General features: G+C 40.7%; 1 protein-coding gene across 2 annotated transcripts in view; it reads right to left on the bottom strand.

Moving 5' to 3' along the window:
• Window positions 1-24,955, bottom strand: part of MEIS1 (Meis homeobox 1) — a 130,951-nt gene extending 105,996 nt beyond the window's left edge. For both annotated transcript variants that reach the window (XM_004691462.2, XM_004691463.2), the window contains exons 1-6: window positions 24,692-24,955; window positions 22,580-22,806; window positions 20,604-20,745; window positions 20,069-20,119; window positions 19,232-19,282; window positions 17,656-17,802 (exon numbers count right to left, since the gene is read on the bottom strand). In XM_004691462.2, the coding sequence (XP_004691519.1) occupies window positions 17,656-17,802; window positions 19,232-19,282; window positions 20,069-20,119; window positions 20,604-20,745; window positions 22,580-22,806; window positions 24,692-24,703 (630 nt within the window). In that variant the 5' untranslated portion in view covers window positions 24,704-24,955. The remainder of the gene's footprint in view (window positions 1-17,655; window positions 17,803-19,231; window positions 19,283-20,068; window positions 20,120-20,603; window positions 20,746-22,579; window positions 22,807-24,691) is intronic.
• Window positions 24,956-25,000: the final 45 nt, after the last annotated feature.

The raw sequence follows: 25,000 nt of genomic DNA, 5'->3' as shown, positions 1-25,000 counted from the left end.
AAATCCAATAAGACATGAGGTCCTAACCTGAAGTCCATGGACACCCTATGAAAGACTTCAGGAGGGGCAGGGTCTTGAGTTAACAGTGATTGTGCTTATGTACACACTTGCATATTTTCTTGCTGGGTGTGATGTCCATAAATTTCTCATCACATTCTCAAAAGACTAAGATTCTTTAAAGGTCTGAGAACTGCTCTTTTAGGAGATGTTCACAGATTTAAACAGAAAAAAAAAAGGCAAAAAACACAGGACTGGAAAGACCTTTAAGGTCACTGAATCTACAGTCCACTCACCATTGAAAGCCAGTGAGCCACACATTACTTCATTTGTCAAAAGTGGAGTTAGTCAGTTAGAGGCTTTGCTCCATTAGGAAGTTCTTGGTCAAATGTGAATATGGCACATAAAAAATAAACCAATTTAACCTCCCTTTAATTTCTACTCATTTCTTATCTAGTCCTGAGACCCTTAATGCTAGTCACTTCCAATATCTGAAGCAAGCGGTGATTCTCACCATATCTTCTGTGGAACATTTCCATTTCCTTCCACCAGCCCTCAAGAATGCTTCAAAACAAGTTTTTTCAATGATGAGCTAAAAAAAAATATTCATTGAGTGATGTGTGTGTGTGTGTGTGTGTGTGTTTTAGTAAGGCAATGCACTGGCATCTGGTATGAAACAGGAACCATGACCTCCTTGATTATAGGCTCCTCCTAGGCAAAGGATAGCATGTGAATCTGAATCTTCCAGTCTCCTCCTTCCCTGGCTCGGCATAATGTGTGGTATATGCTCACAATCAGCACTAAGTGAACTAAATTAAATCTATCATTAGTTGCTCTTCCACCAACATTCCAACAAACTGCAACTTCCAAAATCATCATGTCTTCTGAATAAAGTTGAACTTCATCTCTCCACCAAATACTTATCCTCCTTCTTTGTTCTCAGCCCTAGTAGGAGTAACCCCATCTATCCCTAGACTAGATCTGAGACCATCTGTGCCTCTCCCTTCATCTCACTCTTTCACTCTCTCACCACCTCCCCATCCATTAGTCATCAGTCTTGTCTGTTTTCACCTCTGAATGGTTCCTAAATAAATCGCTCATTAGCCATCTTAGTGACTGCTGCACTTATTAAGGCCTTCATCATCCCCCAGTTTCAAAAGAGTTCTGCTGTACTAGAACACAAGCTGCATGAGGACAGAACTAGAGTCCGTTTTAGCCAGTATTATATCCTGAGGATCCAGCACAAATGCCCAACAGGTGGCTGGCATTCAGGAAATCCCACTGAGTGACTCCAGGTGCCTACAGAAGTCCTACAACCTGGGGCTCTCAGCCTGGCACACAATGCCTGTTATAATCTGCCTACTGGGAATCAGTCCTCTCTTTGTTCCTTATGTTCCCGCATGTGATTTCCAGCAAATAGGTTCTGCTTCTTCCTCTGGGTTCATGTTCATCCTTCTCCACTACCTGGAATACCCTCCTCTGTTTGATACTCTGACTCCAGTCCCTAATTAATTAAGGAACAGCTCAGATAGCCCTCTAGCAGAATAACTTCACACACACACGCACACACACAGACAAGAGGTGCCTGCCTGTGAGTACTCAGAAGGCCACACACACACACCTTTATCATTCCACTCTCTCACAGTTTTGTGATGACCTGTTGTGCCTGTCTATTCTACACTATAACTATCCTGAAGTCCTAGACTGTATGCATTCATTCTTCTAGCCTCCATCCTAGGAAAATGTCTGTACCATATTAGATTAAAATATGTTTTGAGGGGCCCTCCCCGGTGGCACTGCAAGCCAGCAAGTTTGATCCTCGGCCCTGGAAGGTAATCCACATGTCGCAGCAGACCCCTCCTGGCCCACCCACTGCTGCCCTCAGCAGTGTACTTCATTGATCTCCCTGTTCTACTCTGTCTCTGGTGAAGTCTCCCACCACCTCTGCGACTCCGGCTTGTACCCCAGTTCTGTATGAATGAATAAATGAATCTTTTTTAAAAAATATGTTTCGAACAAATAACCTGATACCATGTTCAACTGTTATATATTATAAAACATCAAATTATAAATATTATATATTATAAAACATCAAAAATGGTCTCATAATTTGAAAACATCTCACACATTCATACATTCACACAAATATATTCCTTTATATATGAATAAAATATAGGAACCGAGTCAAAAAACAATAAGGAAATTTAAAGCTAGGTATACCCCAGTTTGAAATCCGGTCTTAAGACAATTCACAACATCTCTAAATCTTAATTTCCTAACACATACATGGAGCTTAAAAATACTTCCCTGTGGAGAAAGCATGTAAATTGCCAAAAGTACAACAAGCACTCAACAAATAGCAACCACCACAGTTTTTAATGCAACAACATAGGTTGACTTAGTCAACCTTGAAACATCTACATACAGGTGTATTCAATTTATAGACCTTCTGGAAAGAAGTTAACCTGAGCTGGTTTCATGTATAGCATAGTATGCCTAGGGCTATCTCCCAGCTGGTGTGTGCTCAGGGAATGCAAACTGATCTTATTTTCACCTTCAAATAACATGATTTTACAGGTGGTTTGCTCCTCTCCCCCACCCCCTACCCCCAAGTTAAATTTGATACCTAATATTTATAAATCACTTTACAGTATACAAAGCGCTCTGACATATCTTCTCACATGGTCATTCATCACATTGGTATGATGCCAGAATCATTTTTCCCAACCAAAAGCTGTAGTTTATTCTTCAAAATGTTTACCCTACCAGTCCCATTCCAAAAACTGGATCACTGAGAGTCTGTGATCTTGACTCTCAGGAAGTCAGTTACCAATTATACAGAAACTGATGAAGTAATCACAGTGTTCAAAACTTGAAAACAGTATGCATCTGTCAACAGGCAACTGTCTCCAGGGGAAATACACTCCCTCTTTCAAACCACCAGGTTCTCTCTAGTAAATGACTTCGAGTGGCCTGAAAGAGCTGGCTTATCTCTGAAAGTGGACGATCTGGTCCCTCCAGATCAGGGGAGTCACCAGTCCACGTGGGGAGTGTGTGTCATGCTGCAGGACAGGCACCTATGTTGCCCCATCCGTGGGGATCCAGGTCGCTGCACATCTGAATACCTGAGCACCTCCACACATGGCAGGTGGCTCACTGAATGCTACTGCCCCACACTGGTCAGAAAACCACATCTAACTAGTCCCTGCCTTCTGCCTAAACAATGTCTCTCAAGATCCTTAAAAGCACATCATTTCAGCAACATCACTTCTCATACAACTTTTCAGTCCTCATGCTATCAGAGGAAAGGGAACCCGAAAGACTCCATACACAAAGAGGAGGACAGAGTGCAATGAGAAAGGGAGACTTGTTTAGCATGTGTTCCTGAAGTTGAGCAACAGGAGATCCCAAGATTTTTCTATGATGTTTCGAGTCTGATATTTTGAAACGCCAAATTGCCAGAGCCCAAGGTAAAGCTTGCTCCTCTCACACCACAAGCCCTTGAGGCCGTGTGTGCTCAAGTTTATATGATTCAAGAAAAAGTTTCTTTATATAGATTTCCCAAAACTCCCTGGAAATCATGAAGCAAAATTTCTTTCACTGGAAACTTAAGCAGTGTTTTATTTTAACACAGTAAAATTGTTTTCTTATCTTTTAAGTTTTTACATGTTTCTAAATTCCAGAAGCTCACATATTAATATAACAATGTGCACGTGTGCTGTGGACCCAGGGACTACACTAAAATGCTCGTGGCAATGGTCTGGAGATGAAACCCGTTCTATGCCCACACTATGTCCTGGCAGCAAGATGATAAAGGGGCAAACAGTGATTGTGCGGGTGAAGACAGGCCTGGGTTTGAGGCGGTCGCTGGTGGGGGCCACTCGTGCCTTCTGCAGGGCGGTTGACCCCTAAGGGCTTTCTCCCTCACACACATCTGATTCTCTCCATCCTCTCTCCTCCTTTTTTCTCATTTCTTCCCTGTCCCTGCCCCCACTCTCTGCCACTGCCAAGTCTGTAGGCCTGCCAGGGTTCTTGTCCACAGTAAAATGTGCTTATTACCCCACTTAATAAAGGCCTGGAGGGTAATTTTGGTGACTCAGGGCAGATGGTAAATTAATGGTGACACAATGGAAATCCAGCAGCCCCTCTCAGAATCTGCGGCTCTCACCAACATACTATACTTCCTCTCCTTGCAGTTCTGGCCTACAGTATTTGCCACTGTGATCTTTCAATCGAGAAATGCAACTCAATGATTATCCAATTATCCCTTAGTTATGGTTCTCAATGCATTGGGGCCAGTGGCGTCTTTATACACAACATAAGTGTGTCTAATTCAAAATCAAATAAGGTCAATTTCTAAAATCCAAAACTAGCACCAACTCTGATGTGCTACTTTGAAAACAAAAGACAGAAACACACACATGGGCCCTCCTTGGTGGCACAAATGGTTAGGATGCAGCACTACAAGCTAGCTGCAGCCGTTTCAGTGCAAGTTCAATCCTCGCCTGCCCCGGAGGTGATCCACATGGCCATGGCACAGCAGACCTCTCCTGACTTGCCCACTGCTCCCTCAGCAGTGGACTTCATCAGTAGGCCTGTTCTGCTCCCCACTGTCTCTGGTGAATCCTCTCACTGACCCTGCACCTCTGGCCTGTGCCCCAGTTCTGTATACATAAATAGATCTTTAAAAAAAAAAATAGACAGCCTTTTCTAAATTGAGTTCTATACTTCCTAGTTCTCACGTACCACAAATAAAACCTACAAAAATGATAATTTTTCAAACATTGAATCCTCTATCTCTGTGTAATGAGGCATGCAGAGAGGAGGAGAAGAATTTTTGTGCTTTTTTGCCTTTGGTGAAAATTCTCCAAGGAGTAATTTCATCTTTAAATGAAAAGTTTTGCATCAGGTGATTGTATGAGCTGCAGGAATCACTGAAGCCTGGAGCTCAGGCATGAGGAGATGCACAGCATGTGCACATATGTGCACAATACACACAAAACAACAAGCACCATCATAAGCATGACCAGGAAGGCAAGAGAAGGCGGGACAAATTGTATTGTTTTTGATCATATTGTAATAAAAGACCAAACACTTTGTCAGTCATATTCTTTTTGTTAAAATCTGATGCCCCTTCAATATTTGCTGACACTCCTGAGTGGCCCAGCCTCCTCTCAATATTCAGGGCTGGCTGCTGTGGTGGGCTGCAGGGCTGTGACCTCAAAAAGCTCAAGCTCAGCACTATGTCACTTTCCTGACGTTCCTTTAAAAATCCTGCTTTTCAGACGACTGAATTAAAAAGATGTGGTACATAAACACAATGGAATATTACTCAGCAGTCAAAAAGATGAACTCATGCCTTTTGCAGCAACATGGATGGAGCTGGAAGGGATCATGCTTAGTTAAACAAGCCAGAAAGAAAAGGAAAAATACCAGATGGTTTCACTCACAGCAGGAGTATAAAGGACCAGGGGAGAAAATAATAATAATAATGAACAACTATATACCAGAGACATTTTACAGGGGTGGAGGTGGGAATGGGATCAAAAATGGGGAGGGGGTGAAGTGCACTGGACTACGGTGATGGGAAGCCCATGGGGATTACAACTGAGATGGAAAAAGGCACAAAATGATGTAAAAAATAAACTATTTTATAATAATATAAAAATTATATATATATATATATATTTGTAAAATCCTACTTTTCCACAGCCTGCTTTCTTTACTTCTCAACTCTCACACTCTCAAGTCTATAGTACATGTAGAGGTGAATTAATGCATCCATGAAATGAAAAATGAACTGATAACAATGCTAAACAAATGTCTACAGGTATAAAACACTCCCCCAAAACCTTCCTGCTGAAATCCACAAGGCACTTACCTCACTGTGGTCTGAGAATATAGTAGAGATTCCCAGGTGTGGTAGGTACATTACAACCGTTACAAGGAAAAAGAATTATTAGAACCAAAGGGAATCTGCTATCAAGAGTTGACAACCAGTTACAAAACTTGAAATTTGGTGGAATAAACTAAAAATTATTCAAATGAACCAAAGGGCCAAATTCCACTAAGTTGTTTGTTGTAGAGAAAAATCTCATGAACAGAATAGAAGTCTCATTACACTTAGGAATCTGAGTATGTGTTTATGTTTTAATAGCTTCTCCTTTTCCTACATTTATTATGGTTGGCACACTTAATAAAAACAAATTCCATTATTAAATGATTTTAATGCCTCTATACTTTTATTTCTGAAACTGTATGTGTGAGCTGTATTGGACATTTCAGAGTTCAATGTTTTAACACCTCTAATCCAATTGGCAATGCTAGGTTTCCAGATAAGTACAGCTAACTATTTCAAAGCATACCTTTCACTTATGTCCTAAGAGATTTCTGCTGAAATTGATATTATTTTCCACCATTTTTATTTAGGAGTGGCAGAATAATCTATAAGTGATTTGCCAGCATACCTGGTGTTATAAAATCCCTTTTATAAATTTGTTTGTTTCCAAATGCTTTATTTTGCATTTGTAACTCAGTAATCAGTGCTCCTCACTCTGCAAACAAATTAAGATAAAATAAACTCAAAAGTGTCTTATATAAAACAACTTTAAACCACAGAATTTTCTAGGCAACATTCTAGCAAAAAGAACTTCCCCATAGCACAGAAAACATTGTATCTTGCATTCAAGAAGATAATGAGACCTTTAAGCAAGTGGACCTTAGCCATGAAACACTTGTACTCAGAAATGTGGGGGAATGTACTTAGCACAAGATTCGCACATGACTGTTATTTGAAGTTTAACCAAGAGCCAGTCTGCAGTGATTTACTCTACTATCTCAGGAACATATCTGAGTGTTCTGTCCCCTTTTATACGATGATGAAATCAGAAGAGAGATTGCTCATAGTAAGACTAAAACAATATTTTTATTGTTATATGATAAAATAGTCTATAAAATAACACCACATTAACAACTAGCCAGTATTTCCTTCCCAAATAAATTCAGATTGTGGAAGATTGGGCAAAATACAAGATAAAATACTGTCTGACATACTATTTACTTAAGGGCTATATCCTACATGCATGCCTGAATTCTTATATAGCTCTTTCAGTAATTCAGTGAAGTAAACTTTATTATCACCCTGCAGATGATGAAACTGAGGCTGAGGTGGGTGGCTTACCCTAGAACTCAGAACCCAGACTCAAACACCAGTGCTCCGACTCTAAATTCTGTCTTTGAGGCATCTTTTCACTATCCTGAAAGTTTGTATAACTAAAAGTTACTATCAGTATAGCTCTTTCTCAAGTGTTTCTGAAATTTTCTTTTTTCTACTTTTAAAAGCTCAAACCAGAAAACTGACAATTTCAATATGAGAAGAAAAAAAAAATCTGTCAAGATGTAGACTTTGTTTTATGCTACCCTCCAGCATTATACTTTGTTTAGAAGTAGTAAATTTACATTTACCACTGATTTCTACTAACAATTAGCAAGAGAATACTTTCAAATTTCCCTGTGATTTGTTTCTGGAAGTACTTATATAGCTTTTTTGGGTTTTTGATCAAATTTTCTGATTTAAGTATCTGTCATGACTCAAGGATTTCTGAATCTCTAAGCCCTCTCACAGTATTAAATTTAGAAGCAGAGAGAAGATACTTCCCTTCCTTCATTATTTGTCTTAGGTAAAATAATCAGAAAGGACTTTCTCAAAGCATCTTGAAATTTAATCTGAGTTTCTGGCTTCGAGAATGGTTAAAGTTCTTTATATTTAAAGGCCAAGAGAACAACAAAATCAACTGTGACTTCCAGAAACAGGAGGCTGAGTCATACTGTTGGTACACTTTTTAAGGAATTCCAGATAATCAGAAAGCCATTCTTCAGTCATACCCAAGGCTATTATTCTTGAGGCTATTCACACTATTTTAACAGTTATAGAGTATTTGGAGTATTAGAAGTATACTACAAGTAAAGAAAAGCCCCATAATTGATTTGTTAATGCTTTATTCTCCTCTTTTTCTATTGGCATGTTCTTTATATGCCCTCAATAAATATTAAACACTCAAACAACTCACTCTTAGGGTGGCAAGCAAACCTTTAGAATGTCGAAACAGTAGAGTGAAGAACAATGCACCTAATTGAAATGGCAGGGTAATTTGAAAAATAAAATTGAGTTGTTGCAAATTCCAAATTCCAGAATAAAAATGTTTATACTCACTCAAATGCAGATTGTTACTAGCTTTGAATAATTATTAGGGATAAAAAATCCTTGAACACCAACAATAAAATTGATATGCACACAGCAAGCACAGTCTACAAGTCTCATTATTTGGTGCAAGAAGGTACAGAACATAATGAATCTAGTATTTTCCTTGGTGCTTTTGGTACTGAACACAGCTTAATGTTCCCCAAATATGGTGCAACAATAGACCAGACCAGCAACTATATAACCAATGTTATTAAAATTTCATGGATGCTATTCCTCAGAAAATTTTAAACACATTAGGGACTGAACGTATGCTCAGAGATATGAAGGGGTTAAAGGATTCTATTCCTCAATATCATTTCCTCTCAAACATATTAATTTATCACCCAAAATCAATTCAAAATGTAAAATTCTTGATTCTCAACTGGCAGAAGCGAGAGCCAAGAAAATTATGACAATTAAATGGAAACGGAAAAATGCATTTGCATCTGGAGTTATGAAACACAAATACGTAATGACCCTGTAAGAGATGATATTTATCTCTAATTCCTATTATCTACTTAGGGCTATACTACTTTTGGCAAAGATGCCACCCATATCTTGCAAAGAAAAATTCCATATGCTCTGCAAAGATATGGCATATTTCCCATAAATAATGTATACAATAGACTGTACATAAATAATACATTTATCTGAACTGTTCAAGAGTGAAGGGCAGTTTAGCTACTCCTGAGACTCAGTCTCTAATGAATGAACAGTTTCAAATAAAAGTAATGTTCAACAGTGAGTTATCACCAAGTTTTTAATACTAAAATATTCTTAAGAAGAATATCCAGATCTCGCAGGAACTTTCACATGAATCCTCCAACTAAGCCAAATGTCCCATTTAATTCTGCTGCTAAGGTTTCTTTCCTGATTGTAGCATCATAACTAATAACATTTTACCTGACTGCTGTGATTTTAATTCTCTCTCTACATTGCTGGGTTTTGATGATCAATGAAATAACTAGATTTAAAATGTCATATTTTGTCCCTTGACATTGTAGTAAATAGAAAGGAAGACTATGTCCAAAAAACAAAACAAAACAAAACAAACAAACAAAAAAACCAGCCCACCTGCACTATTTAGTTTACTGGGACTTGTAAAAACTGTTAATCCTCACCCCAAAGCCTTTCCTTTTGAAGCCCCATAGCCACACAACGATGTCTACTTATAAACAGTATGGGCATGCCCTTAAAACCTCAGGCACTGTACAGCATTTAAGGTGAAATTAAGTTTTCAAATCACTAAGAAATAGTCTCTGAAAAACAGAAAGCATTATAGGTCACAGTTTAATTATAGCTTGTCTATCAAATTAAGTTAATGTTCAAGAACACATTCAAATAGTTATGGGGACATTAAGACGCGTTTTACTACCAAAGAAATTCGTATTCATTCAGCTTCTAATATTTTTAAAAGCAAAGAGATGTCTTTTACAAGTTGGGATGGGATAGGAAAACTCTGAGTTTACATCAAATTGCTCTTTTCATTGTCCTTTTGAAAGCTATGCTGATTATTATAAACTTCATTTTCCAGAGTTTTGTAATAGTCATAATCACACTTCACTTTAAAGAGTTTCCATGGGACATAATGTGATTGCAAATGCAGAATAAAATGCAAATCATGGAGATCTGGGACAAATATGGGCTATCAGCTAAGAATACAGTCACTGAAAACAAACATTTAGTCCTGAAGAGGAAGAACACAAAGGGGCTGATAGGAATCTTTATACCAAGTATTCATAGCCCTAGGGAAGTCAAACAAGAATAACACTTCAGTTTTTTTACCTAATTTTACAACACAGGTTGGGAATATGTGATGACTCTGGTCGGTCTCTCTATTCATCCCTTTCCTAAAGTAACTTTTTTCATCTTCTCCGCAAAATAAATCCACATTTGGGTAATAACCCACAAGGTACTCAAATAGGGAAATGAGACTTAGCAAACAAGTTCAAATTCAAATCTCAGATAGAAGGCTTATACAAGCAGTGGGGAAAAGTACTCAGGAAAAAAAAGAGCTATATAGTTCTACCTTACTAAAAACCTAGATATTTATGATTAATGAATAATAAACATGCTACCACATTGTGCTGTGAAGTGTAAGAAAAAAATCTACAGAAATGGGAATTCATCAGCAGCAATAATTAATTCTAAGTTAACAAATGCTGTCAGGGAATAATTCTAACATCATCCAAAATGTTAATTATTTACTTATTACTAATTTCTAAATGAGTGAAAGTAGTGTACATTTAAATCCAAGTAAATTTAAGAGTTTGTATTGTGTCAAAATTAAAAAAAAAAACAAGATTATAAAATATTGCTTAAACTTGCTAAACTCATAAAAAAGTTTTAGTCATTTAAAGTATTACTAAGTAAACTTATTAATAGTAACAACATTTACTTTCTGTGGAAAAATATGATCTCATTTAAGCTTTTTAAAGAACCATAACCATTTCATACCCAGGGTTCTTCATGACTATAAACTTTATTAATTGTAAATGGAATCATGGAAACTATCAAAGAAGTAATCAATAGTCAAAAATATATTTTTGATAATTACAGATCATATCAAAGTTATTTTCACAACTTACTGATCTATCATTAGCTTATGCCATACTCAGGGCAGGAGTGACAGTCACAGAAAAGTCATCACAGATCTGAAAAAGTTAATGACTTAGTTCTGGCTATTATTTGCATTTAACTATATATTTATCCTCATGATACCAATTGACAACAGGTATATAATTCACTCACTGTAGAAATAAGTTTTCAATTTATTAGAGAATGGACCCTTTATACTATGTTTTAGCAGATTTGAGGAACTCTGAATCCAAGAACCCCCAAAATGTAATTTCAAAAGACTTGTGCTGTTGTATTTTCCTTTAACAAGAACATATTTCCTAGATTAAGAAATGCTATTTGGCAAAAGACTGTTCAGAAAGAGTCTAGTAAAGTGTTTCCAATTGCTTTAATTCTGCACACATGAATGCATTAAATTGATTGAAATTGGATTCTAGTGACAAATATTTAAGTAAATGTATCCGCGCTTATTTCACAAGGTATCCTTTATAGTGTTTATTAAAACATCAAATTTGTAAGAGTGGGAAATCCAGCAATTGCTCCATATAGGTATACTTCCTACAGAAGCTGTTTGAGCTTCCAAAAAGCTTTCCCAAATTCCTATAATCCTGAAATTGTGGCACATTAAATTAAGGATACAGTAAAGAATTTCTTTTATCTTTTACACTATAACACATACTTCCCAGCATGAATCTTTCAAAACTGATTTTATACAAATAAGGTTTATTCACAAATAATAGGGAAAGTGAAATATTCAAACTTTTACTGCATCCTAAATGTTGAGTTTTGCAGTTGTTATCAAAATTTAAACCATGAGACTCTAATTATCTTTCAGAGTCTAACTTTTTAAAGTATCATATCCACACTACGCCTTCCTGCAGTATAAGAACAGCAAACCCAGTGGTGCTGTTTGACTTAAGATTTTAAAAAGCTTTAAGTCTAACATCTGCACAACTGTCAGATTTGCTGTGATACATATATTCTATTTTTATCTCTTTGTTCATCAAAGAATACTTTCCTGTAATTTTGATGTAATTGTTAAGTAGTAAACTAATTTTTTGCACCCAACAGAAATGGTAAAATATTTTGTGCCAAATATGACATAAAATCAAGTACTACTTTGATACCAATAGAACAGAATAACAGATATTATAACCCAAAAACTCACATAAAATGCTAGTTACAAACATTTAAGACATATGTATAACAAAAGTGACAGAGAATGGTATCAGTTACTACCCTTCAAGTAGTTCTCTGACAGTGGAGTCAAATAATGTTGAATTATAGACCTTCTTACAGGAAGTCCTGTTTCATGATCTTTTTTTATTATGTCTTGCTATAGGGAGGGACAGCCTACAGGAATGTGGCAATCGACCGACTTTCCTTTAAACATTTCTGTATACATATTTGAGTTGTCTGATGATTAAATGATCATTTATTAAAACTTCAGCATTTCACATTTGTTTGACATATTTACGCTTCCTAAGAAAATGCTGTTGTTGCAATGGAAAGCATTACATCACCAATATGAAAGTACTTCATTTGAATTCATGTTGACAGTACTTTCGTTTATGACAAGTGTCTTAATATAACTTGTTATGCATTCTTCACCATTTCTCCAACTCCACCTGCAAAGGAAGGTAAGTTTTCTAACAGAAGGCCACGCTAATGCTTTAGCCTCTCTGCATGGCCTTAATAAACCTATTTCTACTGTGGGCCCACAAATAGTCTTTATTTTCAAGAGTATGGAGTGTTACTGCATCACTTTCCTTCCATCACCCACCAACAGCTGTGTTTTAAATCTATCGGACTGTGACAAACATTTTAACATTTAAACATATGAGTGTTTGAAAACATAATGATTTAAAATTTGTTTATTTTTGAAGTTGGGCAATTATAGCATGATATTTCAGTTACTTTTTTGAAATCAGGGCCCATATTTTAAACTTTTTTTCTTCCTCCTCCTTAACTTGTCCTCTATTACTTAAATTTCTCTGTGTTTTCTAATAAAGTTGCTAAGTTAAAACCAATGTCAATAGAACATACTATATATATGTGTGTGTATAGTATATACTATATATTTCGCATGCTATATATACATAGTACATTCAATATTATTTCCAAATAGTGAGCAATGAAGTCATCTGGTGGAAGAGGGATTGCTATTTGAGTGACTTATTGCCACAGATCTAGTGAAATCACTGAACAATAGTTACTGTGATGAGGCTTTACTTTGTATAAATAGCACTAACATCACTGCTTTCCACCAACCATCCAGGCGGAGCAGGGAGTGGATGGAGGGGAGGAGAGAAAGATACAGAAAGAGAGAGAGATTGATCTTACCCATACTTTTTTTTTTTCTAAAATGTTTTCTAAGTACTCCTAATAAGAATCAATATATCCCTATAAATTCACACACAAGCACTAACTAAAGCAATCCCAAATGTAACAATAAAAACATAGCTGATAAACAGTTAACTTTTAATTCAAAAGATACTAATAAGGGGGCTAGTATAAACATCTCAACTAGCCAATGCAGTTAACAAGCAGTCAGTACCGTATTTTTTAATAATTAAGGAAATTCTTGCATAATTTCCTTTTGACGTATTTTTAAAAATAAATTAAGAGTATTCTACATGGCCCACAACAATCAAAGTAAAATTAAATGATTCTTAGACCCTATGGCTTGCAAGGGCCTCTGGACTGAAAGACTCCAGGATTGAGACATTAAGTGAGACCCTATAAAGTATTTATAATTTTTGTATTTAGACACAAACTACCCCCACAAAGGGTCCTCTCACCCCTTTATGACTCTTTATTGGATGAAAATAAATTTTCTGCATTGCTAGTACTAATGAATCCTCCTGGCAGGTCTACTTTTTCCTAAAACTTCAGATCCAGTTCATCAAGGACATTAGGTTGTTCCTCATCCCTCACCATCACACCTCTCAAAAGAGAAAACTGAAACACCCCTTTGGATGCATCCCTACCCCACTTTGGAGGGAGGGGGCATTTTCAGTCAAGTCCTAGTTCAATGTTAACACTTTTTGAAATGTTTAAATAAAGCCTGGCCCACCTGGGTACCAAAGCTCACTGGCCCTTAGCTTCCCAGACCCTCAGGCCTAGTGACAGCACTCTCCAGAGCCCTCCAGAGCCCAGGCCACAGTCACCCCCTCCCCTAGGAGCTCACCTGCGCTTGGCATTGCATTTAACCTGCCTGAAGAGAACAGCTTTCCGGTCCATCTCTGAGAGCCATATTACTTCTCTCCAGAGGTCAGAGACAAATCTGGATTAACATGCAACAGGGTGCCCAGGAAATGTTAAATGTCACTTCAACTGAGGATCCCCCACCCCCAGAGAGCTGTTGAATAAAACCTGTCATCTAAAGGGATGGCTTTTTTGCCTCCCGCTGTTAGTGGGGGAACTCAGTCTGGCCCCTAAGCCCCAAGTTTAGACCCCCAGACAGTCCCTGCTCCATAGGAGCTGAGTAGCCAGTTAGGGAGAGGTGGCCCTTGGGATCTGGAGATTGTTTGCTACCCTTCCCACTCTTTCCACAGGTTCTTGGAAGGGGAATGCTTAGATTTAAGGAGTGATGAGCTACAGAAACCCCGGGAAGGCAGATTTCAATCAAAGGACCCTTCCTGGAGGATGGCCTAAATTAATCTAGCATTTGGGCTACCAGACACTTCCCAGTGCTCCATTTTCACCCTGAAAGTACTCCCTCCCTACAAATGTGGCTACCCCTCTGACCCAGGTCCTCTTCTGCAGCCACCAACCAATCTCTCTGCAAGCCTGGCCCAACCACGGGTCCCTCAGTGCCCCTCAGGTGGGCCTGGCAGAACCTCCTACCCAGTCAGGAGTGCAGTCATCCCAAGAGGGTGCCTGGGAGGCCTGCTCCGATGAGAAGTTGATCAGATCCGGGTCTGGGGCCTCCAGGCAGCCTCCTGGACTGGGACTTGGGGTAAATCGTGGGAGGTAAGGGAAGACAGGGAAGAACTGGGTTATGGCTGCTACTGCTTTCTTAATCTGATTAAAAACAACAACAACCATCAACAGGACAAGGCCAAGTGGATTTCCTACTACTTAACCCTCCGCGAAACGACTGGTATAAAAGTCGTAGATCTCAGGTCCCCGGACCTGGTAGCAACCTTTGCGCCCTCCAAGATAAAAGTAAAATAAAATAAACCCTGCCTACAGCAGGCCCCAGAGACAGAGGGGTTAATGAGCTAACAAGGGCCGCAGCTCGCACCGTACCTAAAGCAGCAGTCCCTTAGCGCAGCCTCTGCGGGGGTTCGAACTCCCTGGGCCGAATTTGCAGACAGGTGGCCAGGCACTCCTTTCCTATCCCGGTCCCTAGGGTGCCACACTAGCGGTAGGAGCCTCTGGAGGAACAGTGACAGGCTCCAGTTACGTAGAACTAGCGCCCACGAGGCGGTCCTTGTCCACTATCCCTCGTTCCCGTCCCTCGTTCCCCACCTCTGAGCACAAGAAAGTCCACTCCGGGTCCAACGCACAGTCCCGCCCCGCGTGCACCCGCGCGCGTTCTGAGTGCGCCCCTCTCCAAAAGGCATCCAAGCACACTAACTCCTGGCTCCTGGGAAGCGGGACAACTAGAAAGAACAAACTTGATTTTACTGCTGCCCCGAAGGAGACCTACGTGAGTCCTAGGGGTTGCGAGAGAAAGAGTCCACGCGCACAGGCCACAGCACCACGAGCTCAGTCTGAGCTGCGAAGGCTCCCCGTAAGCGGCGGAGGAGAGAGGTAGGTAACTCCTCAATTTATTCGGACATGGAGGTTAAAAAAAAGTACGGATTTTTTACCAGTACAGCAACTGCCTACCCAACTACACATCTCCAATTAAAGTAACCGAATAACACAAGTTTAGCTAAGCAGGGGATATATCTCAGTGATATTTTGTATTCTACACCCCCCAAAAAAGAAAACATAACTTTTGTTCTTTGACTTTAATAAAATAATGATTCCTTGAGAAAATGGGGTATAAATCTTCATTTTGGAGGCAATTAAAGTGTTGATTTCATTCATGCCCCTAAGCGATTCTTGTAATTTGCTCAAATAGCTTTATGTACCCAGCACTCCGGAGCTTTTAGAATCCCATTTTCTAGTTAGGCTTGTTGGATTGCAATTTTTATTCAACAGCAGCTACCGAGGGTTCCTCAGTGGAATCTGCATTTAACAGCTCGGGGCGAGGGCGGTTGGGCTGAACTGTGCGGGAGGCCCCGCAGCAAGCGGGCCGGGCCGGGGCAGTCCGGAGCCTCCTTCGGGTTTCCCACCTCACAGGGCCACTCCGGGATAGTACTGGCTGGCTGTTCTATGCACTGGCCTTACACCTCTGAAAGTTTGCAACTTGCCAGACAATAGTAAGGATCCAGCACTTCAGCGATTTTAAAGTTCAGCTCAGCCTGCCCTCCACTCCGGTGAGTAAAGGAGGAGTTCAAGGAGAAAGGAGGAATTCGGTCTCTGAACCAGGATTACCCAGAGAAATATATGCTGAGGATTTATTCTAAGGGGGTGAGAGAAGACAACTTTAAGATGACACCAATACTGAAGTGTTGGACTTTCAAGCAATGTCTCTGCAAGATAACTGCTAGCCAACAGTGGCCGTGGCAGCGCTTGCAAGGGAAAACCCTCGCACGGCTGGCTGGCGGTCAGCTTAACAAAAGCAGGCTTGATCTCTCCCCCAAGACAGTACTCACATGCCAAGTGCCAAAAAGAAACAACCATATATAAGTCTTCCCTTATATATAGAAAGACTAGGAAGCCTGCAACCAAATCTCCAGAGCCTTGCAACAATTCGCGACAAAGAATTGTCCTGAGTCCTTTCACCTCTTCCATTCCTCACATTTTCACTTTCATCGCATTTTTGTAACTCTTTGGACCAATCCAGAGACACACAGGGAATAAAGGTTGGGGTAAGAGGAAAGAAATTCCCCCAGCAACTCCCAATAAAAGTCCTCCCCACTTAGCAACATAGCGGAAGGACCTGGAAGTGGGGGTGGTTTAGGAGGAGGGGGGAAGCCTGCAAAGACCCACAGCTGAGACTGGAGGCTACCCGGAGGTCCCTACACACTACCCTGAGGGAGTCTAGGAGTATCCCAGAAGCTAGCACTCCCCAAAGCTGCCAGCCTAGAAGGCCCAGAGCACAAACCAGCTGGAGATGGAAAGGAGGAGAAAAGTCTATATTTATCTGTTTTTATAACCTCAGCCTGGTCTTATTTTTTCTATTAAGTACAATAAAATGGGCGAGCTTGCAGTGAGCACTGCACAAAGCAATGTTCAGTGAGGTCTAGAAGCGCTGGGCCGAGGAAAACTGACAAGACAGGCTAATGAACCGTATAGACAGCGAGAAAATAGCCAGCATTTGCTAGATTTCAAACCCTGGCTGTCTCTCTTAGACCACCTATCTTGGGTTTATTCCTAATAAAATAAGAAATAAGCAGAGCCTACACTTTTCTTTTCTTCAAGATAGAAGGGGGGAAAATGCTCCAGAACAAAGACCTACAATCAGAGGCGGTCACTGGCAGTTAACACTCCCATTATTATAGAGGGTAAATAAAATAAAGACAAAAATTAAAAGCGACAAGAAACAGGTCAAGTTTGCAGGCAAAGCTTTTACAAGCTCATCTCTCCAGGTCGAATCCCAGAGCCAGCCTTAATGAAGCAATAATAGCCACATTATTCAAAAATTTTCATTTCGATGGAAATGTATCTAAAAGGGACTTAATCATATGCAAATAATAAAAGAAGGTGGTAGTGACCCAGCAAGCAATATGCATACAGATTTTTTTTTCCCAGGGTTGTTGAAATTGAAAAGCTCGTACCTGGTCAGTTAGATTTGCTGATCTTGTTATATCTTCACTGTCTGATTTTGATCCTCCTTCTCTATCGTCTATCACCAAATCGATAGGCATTTTCCCTTTCAAACAGCTAATATACCGGTGGCAGAAATTGTCACATAATTCGTGTACCTACATTATGATAGAAATAAAAAAAATGGAAATATAATCAGGAGTGCATAAATGACATTGACAAGTGCAATCCAACCCCCTTGTGAGATCCAAACTTCCAAATAGGGGAAACACAGGGCAATTGTCCTCCAGAGACCCCCAGACGCATCCAGAATTAGGAATAACTTTCTTTTCTTACAAAATAGAGATATCCCAGAAAATTGACAGTGACAAGATGATTCACAGGCTACAACATATTCAACACCGTGTTAAATTCATCTGCTCCCGGGGCTGTGACCATTAGAGAGGTGACCTGTGTGGGTGACATTTAAGGTAAACTATTTAATTTCATCCAGTTACTTTATCATAAGTCTTCCTCCAATGTATCTAAGGAAAAAATGTGAGTATATATGCACACACCCACGTGTGTATGTGTGTGTGTGTTCTCCCAAAGACCAGTTGTGCAGTACTGGGGCAGCATAGTATATACATCTGACATGTTCCTATAACAATTGTAATTTGGGTTTCTATCCATAAGATTTTTAGGGTGTTTTTTTTTAAAGGAGTAAATCAAATTTCCTGTTTTCAATATATAAAAGAGTCCTGCACCCACAAAAAAAAAAGGGACCAAATTTGATTTTTATGAAGCGGAAAGCAATGCTTCAAAATGTTTAGGTGTAAGTGGAGTGGTCTCACAGGCCCCAGGCATCACTGACATGCAAAAAATCACAAGAAATCCCAGTGTGCTTGCATTTTAATGTTAGTTTGAATTACAATGCATTAAGTTTTTATTGCTGAGATTTATAGAACAGCTAGCAAAATCATGTTATTCCACACTCTTTCTTGAGTGTGAAGGTGGGGTGTGTGCAGGATTCACAGATTCAAGAAATTGACACAACTATCAACTCTGCTTTGTCTCTGTAAAACGTTTAATGTGCCTCCACCACCACCTCCTCCAGACTCCCTGGCCGCTCCTCCTCCTCCCCCCTCAGCCTCTCCTGTGTCGTGTCTGACCTGCCCGACTATTCGACTGTCTTCCAGAAACTCACTAAAACTAAACAAAACTCCCCACTACCCCCCCTCCAGAGGTAACAAAGAAGAGGAGGAAGTAAAAAAGAGACCACAGAGGTATAACCTGTGAAGCAAACTCACAAGATCATTCTAAACATCAGATGCATAGAATTGCAACTATTTATAAAAGCCAGCAAGGTATTAAGAATAAATACAAAGCTAGGGCGGTTCTGATCCTAGTTTTAGTGACTGAAATTGTAATTAAACTGCAAAGAGAAATGGACGCTAAGATTGGCCTTGACACTAATTACCAGAAAGAAAGACATTTAAGACATTTATGCAAATGTCTCAGAAGCCTGAACTTCAGTTGTTCTGCATCCTCCCCCAGCCTGTTTGGAAATGAGAGGGAAGCAAAGGGAAAAGAGGCTAGAGAGATTACCTTCTCTAATTCCAACAGATGAAACCTTAATACTTGTATGGCTTGAATCATCTGCAAAGATACAAAAAGAATGAGCACCCATTCCTAGTCTGCAGGAAATTGGCTGTCACAGCTCTAGCATCTCCAGCCCACCCTTCTCCCCCCAGTAAATAGAGTTATTTTGATTTATGGCAATAACACTAAAACTTAATAGCAGCGACTGGGTACCATCTAGAGGTTTATATTTCTTAAGGAGAAAAAAATAGCTAAAACAACAACAGAGCATCTAAGTGGGGACCATAAACACTCTCCTCCCCTATGGCTCTCCTCTTTCTCAGTCTCCCTGCCCCCACCCAAACCCCAAAGGACCACATCCCTGAACAAGGCGTTTCCTTAGGAGTACAGGGAAAATATTCCAGATAGTCCACAGATTGTGGCTTTTCACATAACAAACTTTCTGCTGCCTTCCGCACACCTTTCAGGCAAGCTGGTTGTTTGAGGGCGCTTGCCCGGCCGCTGCCCTCCTGACGCGATTCTGAGGGCTGGGAAGTCCGCAAAGTTTAAGCACACACGCTGACAGGCAGGAGATAAATCCCCTCGCAGATTAGAGCTGCGCTGCCCGGCTGTCATAAAAAACAAAAGCTCGCGTTTCCCCGCGCCCGCTCGCCCGGCCCCTCTCGAGATGAATTTATTTCCCCGGGATCTTGTCCCGGACCACTTGTCCGTGGATAGAAATATTTGCACCCGACGTGCAGCTATGGGAAGACTGGTCTAGAAACCTCCGGGTTCTCAAAGTAAGCTGGGGGTGGGGGTGGGGGCAGGGAGATGGGGAAAAGGGAAGAAGGGGTCCGCTCTTACCAAGTTATCCAGTTCTGGATTAGAAGAAAATAGAGGTTTTTCTGCGCGAATCTAAATTCAAGTGCAAAGGAGAGGGGAGAAGGGGAAAAAGAAAGAAAAAATTGAAATCTGTTGCCTCCTAGTTTCTTGCTTCATTACACTGTCCCGGACAAGATGTAACGTCAGGGAGGGACTTGACACCGAGTTCGGCCTGTGCAGAAACACTTCAGTGTGCCCCAAACAAGCCGAAAACAAGTCAAAGCTCCATGTTACTTCCACCAGCAACTGCGCTGCGCAGGTCGCTTCCCAGCTCACTGGTACAACACAGCCACAGCACTGGTGTTTGTGATTTTATTACATATATTGAGCTTTCTGTGTTAGGCTATGGACTGTGAGTTGGTAAGGATATGGGTGCTAAGTTGTCTGCAAGCAGGCACTAGTTTAGGAGGAAAATCTCAGGGTAGATATAACTGGATGGACTATTTGCTAGCTATTTGCTGGGGTGGGGGTGGAGAGTTCTTTTCTCTTTTTCTTTTTAAACATTTATTTTGCTGACCTGTTTGGCGAACACGGCTATATCTTCATTGAATGACTCTGATGAGCAGACGTCCCCGCCCGCCACCCCGGGCTCGCGGGGGGTACAAGTAGCTAATTCACATTTCTCAAAAATCAGTGCTAAGAGAGGGAAGAGGGGGTGTCTGCAAGAAAATACAACAGTAACAAATAACACAACAGTTAGTCCAGAGTCAATTACAAAAAAAAAGTCCAAGTAAAGCAGCCTGAGGAGCTCAAGGCAAGGATCCCCTCCCAGATTTTGTCATTTAGTACCCCCCCACAAGCCCCCAGGTGACTGCTCACCTTCCCTCCCTCCTAGGGTCCAGGAGCTGGAGGCCCTAAATCATAGATGTATCTCAGGATCAGTTCAGCGATACAAGGCTGAAGACATTGGTAACATTTGCTAGGAATAAAACCCAAGAGCTTTCAGCAGCCATTTTGAATTAAGTTTCCCACCCGGACAAGCCCTTGGCCTCTGCTGCACACTAGGATCTAGTGAAGGAGAAAGGTGCTGGGTGTCTGGGTTGGGGAAACCATTTCAAGTGGGTTCCTCCAAAGCCACCTCACAGAGCCCAAGGTTCGGGAGATCTCGGTGGCAGGCACAGAGCTAACTTGGGAGGAGAACCTTTAAGATTGTAGGATCAACTGTCAGGGTCTGCACTGCCTGGTCCAGACCCCACGGCCCTCACGGCCCTCAGTCCTCAGGGAGCTAGAAGTCTCTCTACATGCTTCCCCTCCTTCCCCGATGGCTCTCACGGCCCTGAAGAAAGTTCCTTCAAATGTTTTTATGGTAAAGCCTTTCATTTTGTGTCTGTGGAATGGCAAAGCTGCTAGTATATCGAAGGGCCTAGATGTCGCTTATCTCAGCCCATAAAAAAAAAAAAAGCTTCTTCTAATGCCCAAGGAGGTGTCTTGAGTCTTTTATTAGCTCTCACAGTCCAGCTGGGAATTTAACAGTTTGGGGTTCTTTTCAAAGCTTCCCCAAATGTTCTGCCCCAGAGCCTAAACCATTTGCAATTAATGCTGCAGAGAGAACACTGGGATTTAAACAAGCACCAGGGACCAGAAAATAAAGCAGAAAGGTCTCTCAGTCGGTGAGGGACAGTAGTGCCTGATTTTTTTTTTCAAAGAAGAAATAAACAGAAATAAAAGTTCCTACAAAGTAAAAAGAGGTCCCCAAATCCACCAGCACATAGTAGGCACAAGTGACTTTCAAAGCATTTTACTAATCCTGGGTATACTCTAATGGCCGGGGGAACACAGGATAAACTGCAGTCAGAAAACACCGGCCGACCGACAGCCCGGGACACCTACTTCTGTCCAAACCCCCCGCAGGTTTCGCCTTTGAACCCATGCACTAAAACAGCTAAAAGTTTTTTGGTGTCTGTAACACTTCAGAGCGCGTTCCCTTCCCTGACTACACTGGTCAAACTCCCTAAATGCAAGCATGTTTCCCCTTGCCTGACCTGCAACTGTCCTCCCTTGATTTTATTGTGCTATGCGGTGGCAGAGTTAGCATACGGTTGCTGAGTAAACTTAGCAAGTCAGAACAATCAGTGGCTTAAAAGATTTTCCCTTACACTAAAAGTTTCATTCCAACACAAAGGCGCCTACATTTAGAAACCCCCAACGCTCTCCCAAGCAGAGTCCAGCGAGCTAGGACTCCAAGCCGCTGAGCTATGGAGCCGGTGTCTCAGAGGGGACGAGGGACCTCGGGCAACTTCTCCCGCACGGCCACCCCTTTCGCCAGCACGGCCTCGGCTGAGCCGACCGCTGGTCTGGCTCTGAGCCTGTGTGGAGATGGGGGGCATCTGGGATGGCAGGCCGCCTCCCTCACATTCACCATGCAATTTGAATGAAGTCTCTAAATAATGTACCTCCAATCCAGACAGCTCTGGCTTTGCTGTCACCAAATGCAAAAGGAAATAGGGAAAACATCACCTCTCCACTGCGTAGCCTGCTGCCCATTGTACCTACCCATAAATGGCATCTTTATCTCTCTTTAAAGCGTCATTGACCGAGGAGCCCATGCTGGGGGCCATGGCGTTGGTGTGAGCTGTGTGCGGGTACTGATGCGAGTGCAGAGGAGGCCCGTGGTTCAGGTGGTGGACCGGCTGCATGGACCTGGCCGCATGCGGGTCCCCATACATCGTGGAGGGGATGCCTACTCCATCCATGCCCCCGTAATGGGGTAGATCATCGTACTGCATGACAAATAGAAGAGAAACAAGGTTCAGAAGGCCAGGCGGGCAAACAGAGGAAAGGCAGGGCACAGAGCTTATATAATGTCAGTCCAGCTGGATCCTTCAATCCGGAATTAGGTGGCCTTGCATCTCTAAAGTTGAGACTTCTTATTTTAAAAATAATTTTGAAGTAAAAATCCTATGATTCTCGGTGAAACTCTGCTACAATGAGTGGTCTTGCTCTAACTTGTGTCCCTATTGACTACTTCAGAATTTCAGGATCCTTTGGCAAGGAAGGAAGGAAGAAAGAAGGCAAGAAAGAGGCATTCTCCCGGAAGGCGGAAGGTAAAACGTGCATGTCTCTAGAGGAGGAAACTCAAAATCACAATAATAAAACGTGCCAGGGCAGTGTAGCAAACCCGCCTAGTTTCACAGCCCCTTCCCATCAGGGGGAATTAAAAAAAAAGTTATGATGGGAGCAGCTTCCCTACGCACGTGAATTCAAACAGACTTCTCATTTTATTTCTCTGCCAGTGTGGTGTTAGGCAGTCCCGCAAGACACTGCATTTCCTTTGCTGTCTAAGACGAGCTCCTCAAAAATATACAAAACTCAATGTCTCCTTATAAGTGAAACTTAGAGAAGGGTAGCTTTTCTTGTACATTACAGCTGAATTTAGAATTGGAAATTTTCCTCCCAAGTGACAGGAAAACTACCATTGGATTTGTTGGTTATTCTATTTTTTTTCTACTCTTAGGGACTTTCTCCCCAGATTAGAAGTCAGAAAGGCAAATGTTCCTCATCAAATTTAAAGCAAATTCAAACACACAGGCACTTACAACTCCCATCTTCCACCTCCAGAAAAACTACTTTCATATTGATTGTCATTATTCTTGTGTGTAAAATTTAGCTAGTTAGAGTTTTCTCAGTGCTTCATTACAAGCAAGCTCTTTTCCCAAGATTTGGAGGCACTGAGAGTGAAATGATTTTCAAAGAAAAGAGGAACTGGCACTTTCATCTCCTTAAAGCCAGAGGTGTGAAAAGAGTTTGGAAGAACGCTGACATTTGCCTGCACCAAAGGAGTAAAGAAAAATGTGTCAGCCTAGTAACTTTCTTTTGCAAACAGGGCTTTGAGGGCCAGGACACAAATTATGCAAGGAAGGTTTTTTGTAGACCCCCTTTCTTTTAAGAAACTACCTCAGTTGGGTTGTCATTGTCTCACTTTACTCTCACTACATTTCCATTCCAATAGGAATATTGTGGAAATTAGTATTGCATTTTTTAAAGCGAGTAGCTGTGTGCTCAGTATCCAATTAGTACAAGACTTTTCTAAGAAAAACTTCCAAAGTATCACCTTGCATAAAAATCCATGCACATTAAAATTACTTTAAAAAAAACAATGTTTTTATTTTTTAAAAATGCTCATACTATGCCAGTTATTTGCTTAAAAGATTAAATACTTGTAATGATATTAAAGATGAGCATAATCGATAATATATCAGAAGCAGAAGTTTCTAGCTTCTTGTTTCAGTTTAAAAATAGCTTTAAACTTCCGATCTCTGAATGCTCAAATTATAACATTAGTTTTCTAGCGGTTTGTTTTGTTTTTTGTTTTTTTTTTTTTTTTGGTTTTGTTTTTCAGACAGATGATTTGCCCGGCTTGTATTTTTTTATTTATATAGTTGCTGGTTAGGAATCTATAGAACAACTTGATTGCTGGAATTAACAATTACATGTAACATATATAAACCTATAAATGCATTGAACAAATCCTCTTGCTTTAGGCCACAGCTTTAGGAGCTTCATTCCAAAAGACAGAGAGAAAAAAGGAAACTTTTTAACAGTGTCTTTCAGCCACGTTTCAATTTAATCTCACATTTGAGTTCCACATTGTTTTTTAATACGTACCCTTTGCGCCATCGGCCTCCCTGGCTCCCTTCCTACTTCAACTTCTAATATATCCTCTTTAAGGCCAGTGTGAAAAGAAACAAATACGCAAACTCCCTCGGAAAAAAAAAAAATTAAAGCACGACGAAAAATCCCTTAACGTCTCCAGCAACGTGAGCTACTGGTCCCAGATCTTCGGTCTACGGGACCTGAAGCAAAGCTCCCGAGTCACTGAGCATAAAAGCGCTCCGTTTCCAAGACAGCAGCGGGGGCAAAAAAAAAGCAGATCTTCTCTCCCCAAAAAATCAGTTAAAAAAAAAAAAAAAAAAA

This window comes from Condylura cristata, unplaced genomic scaffold (genome assembly GCF_000260355.1).
Source record: "Condylura cristata isolate star-nosed mole 26May11 unplaced genomic scaffold, ConCri1.0 scaffold00031, whole genome shotgun sequence".
Classification (NCBI taxonomy): Eukaryota; Metazoa; Chordata; class Mammalia; order Eulipotyphla; family Talpidae; genus Condylura; species Condylura cristata.
This window is presented reverse-complemented; position numbering and strand designations above follow the sequence as displayed.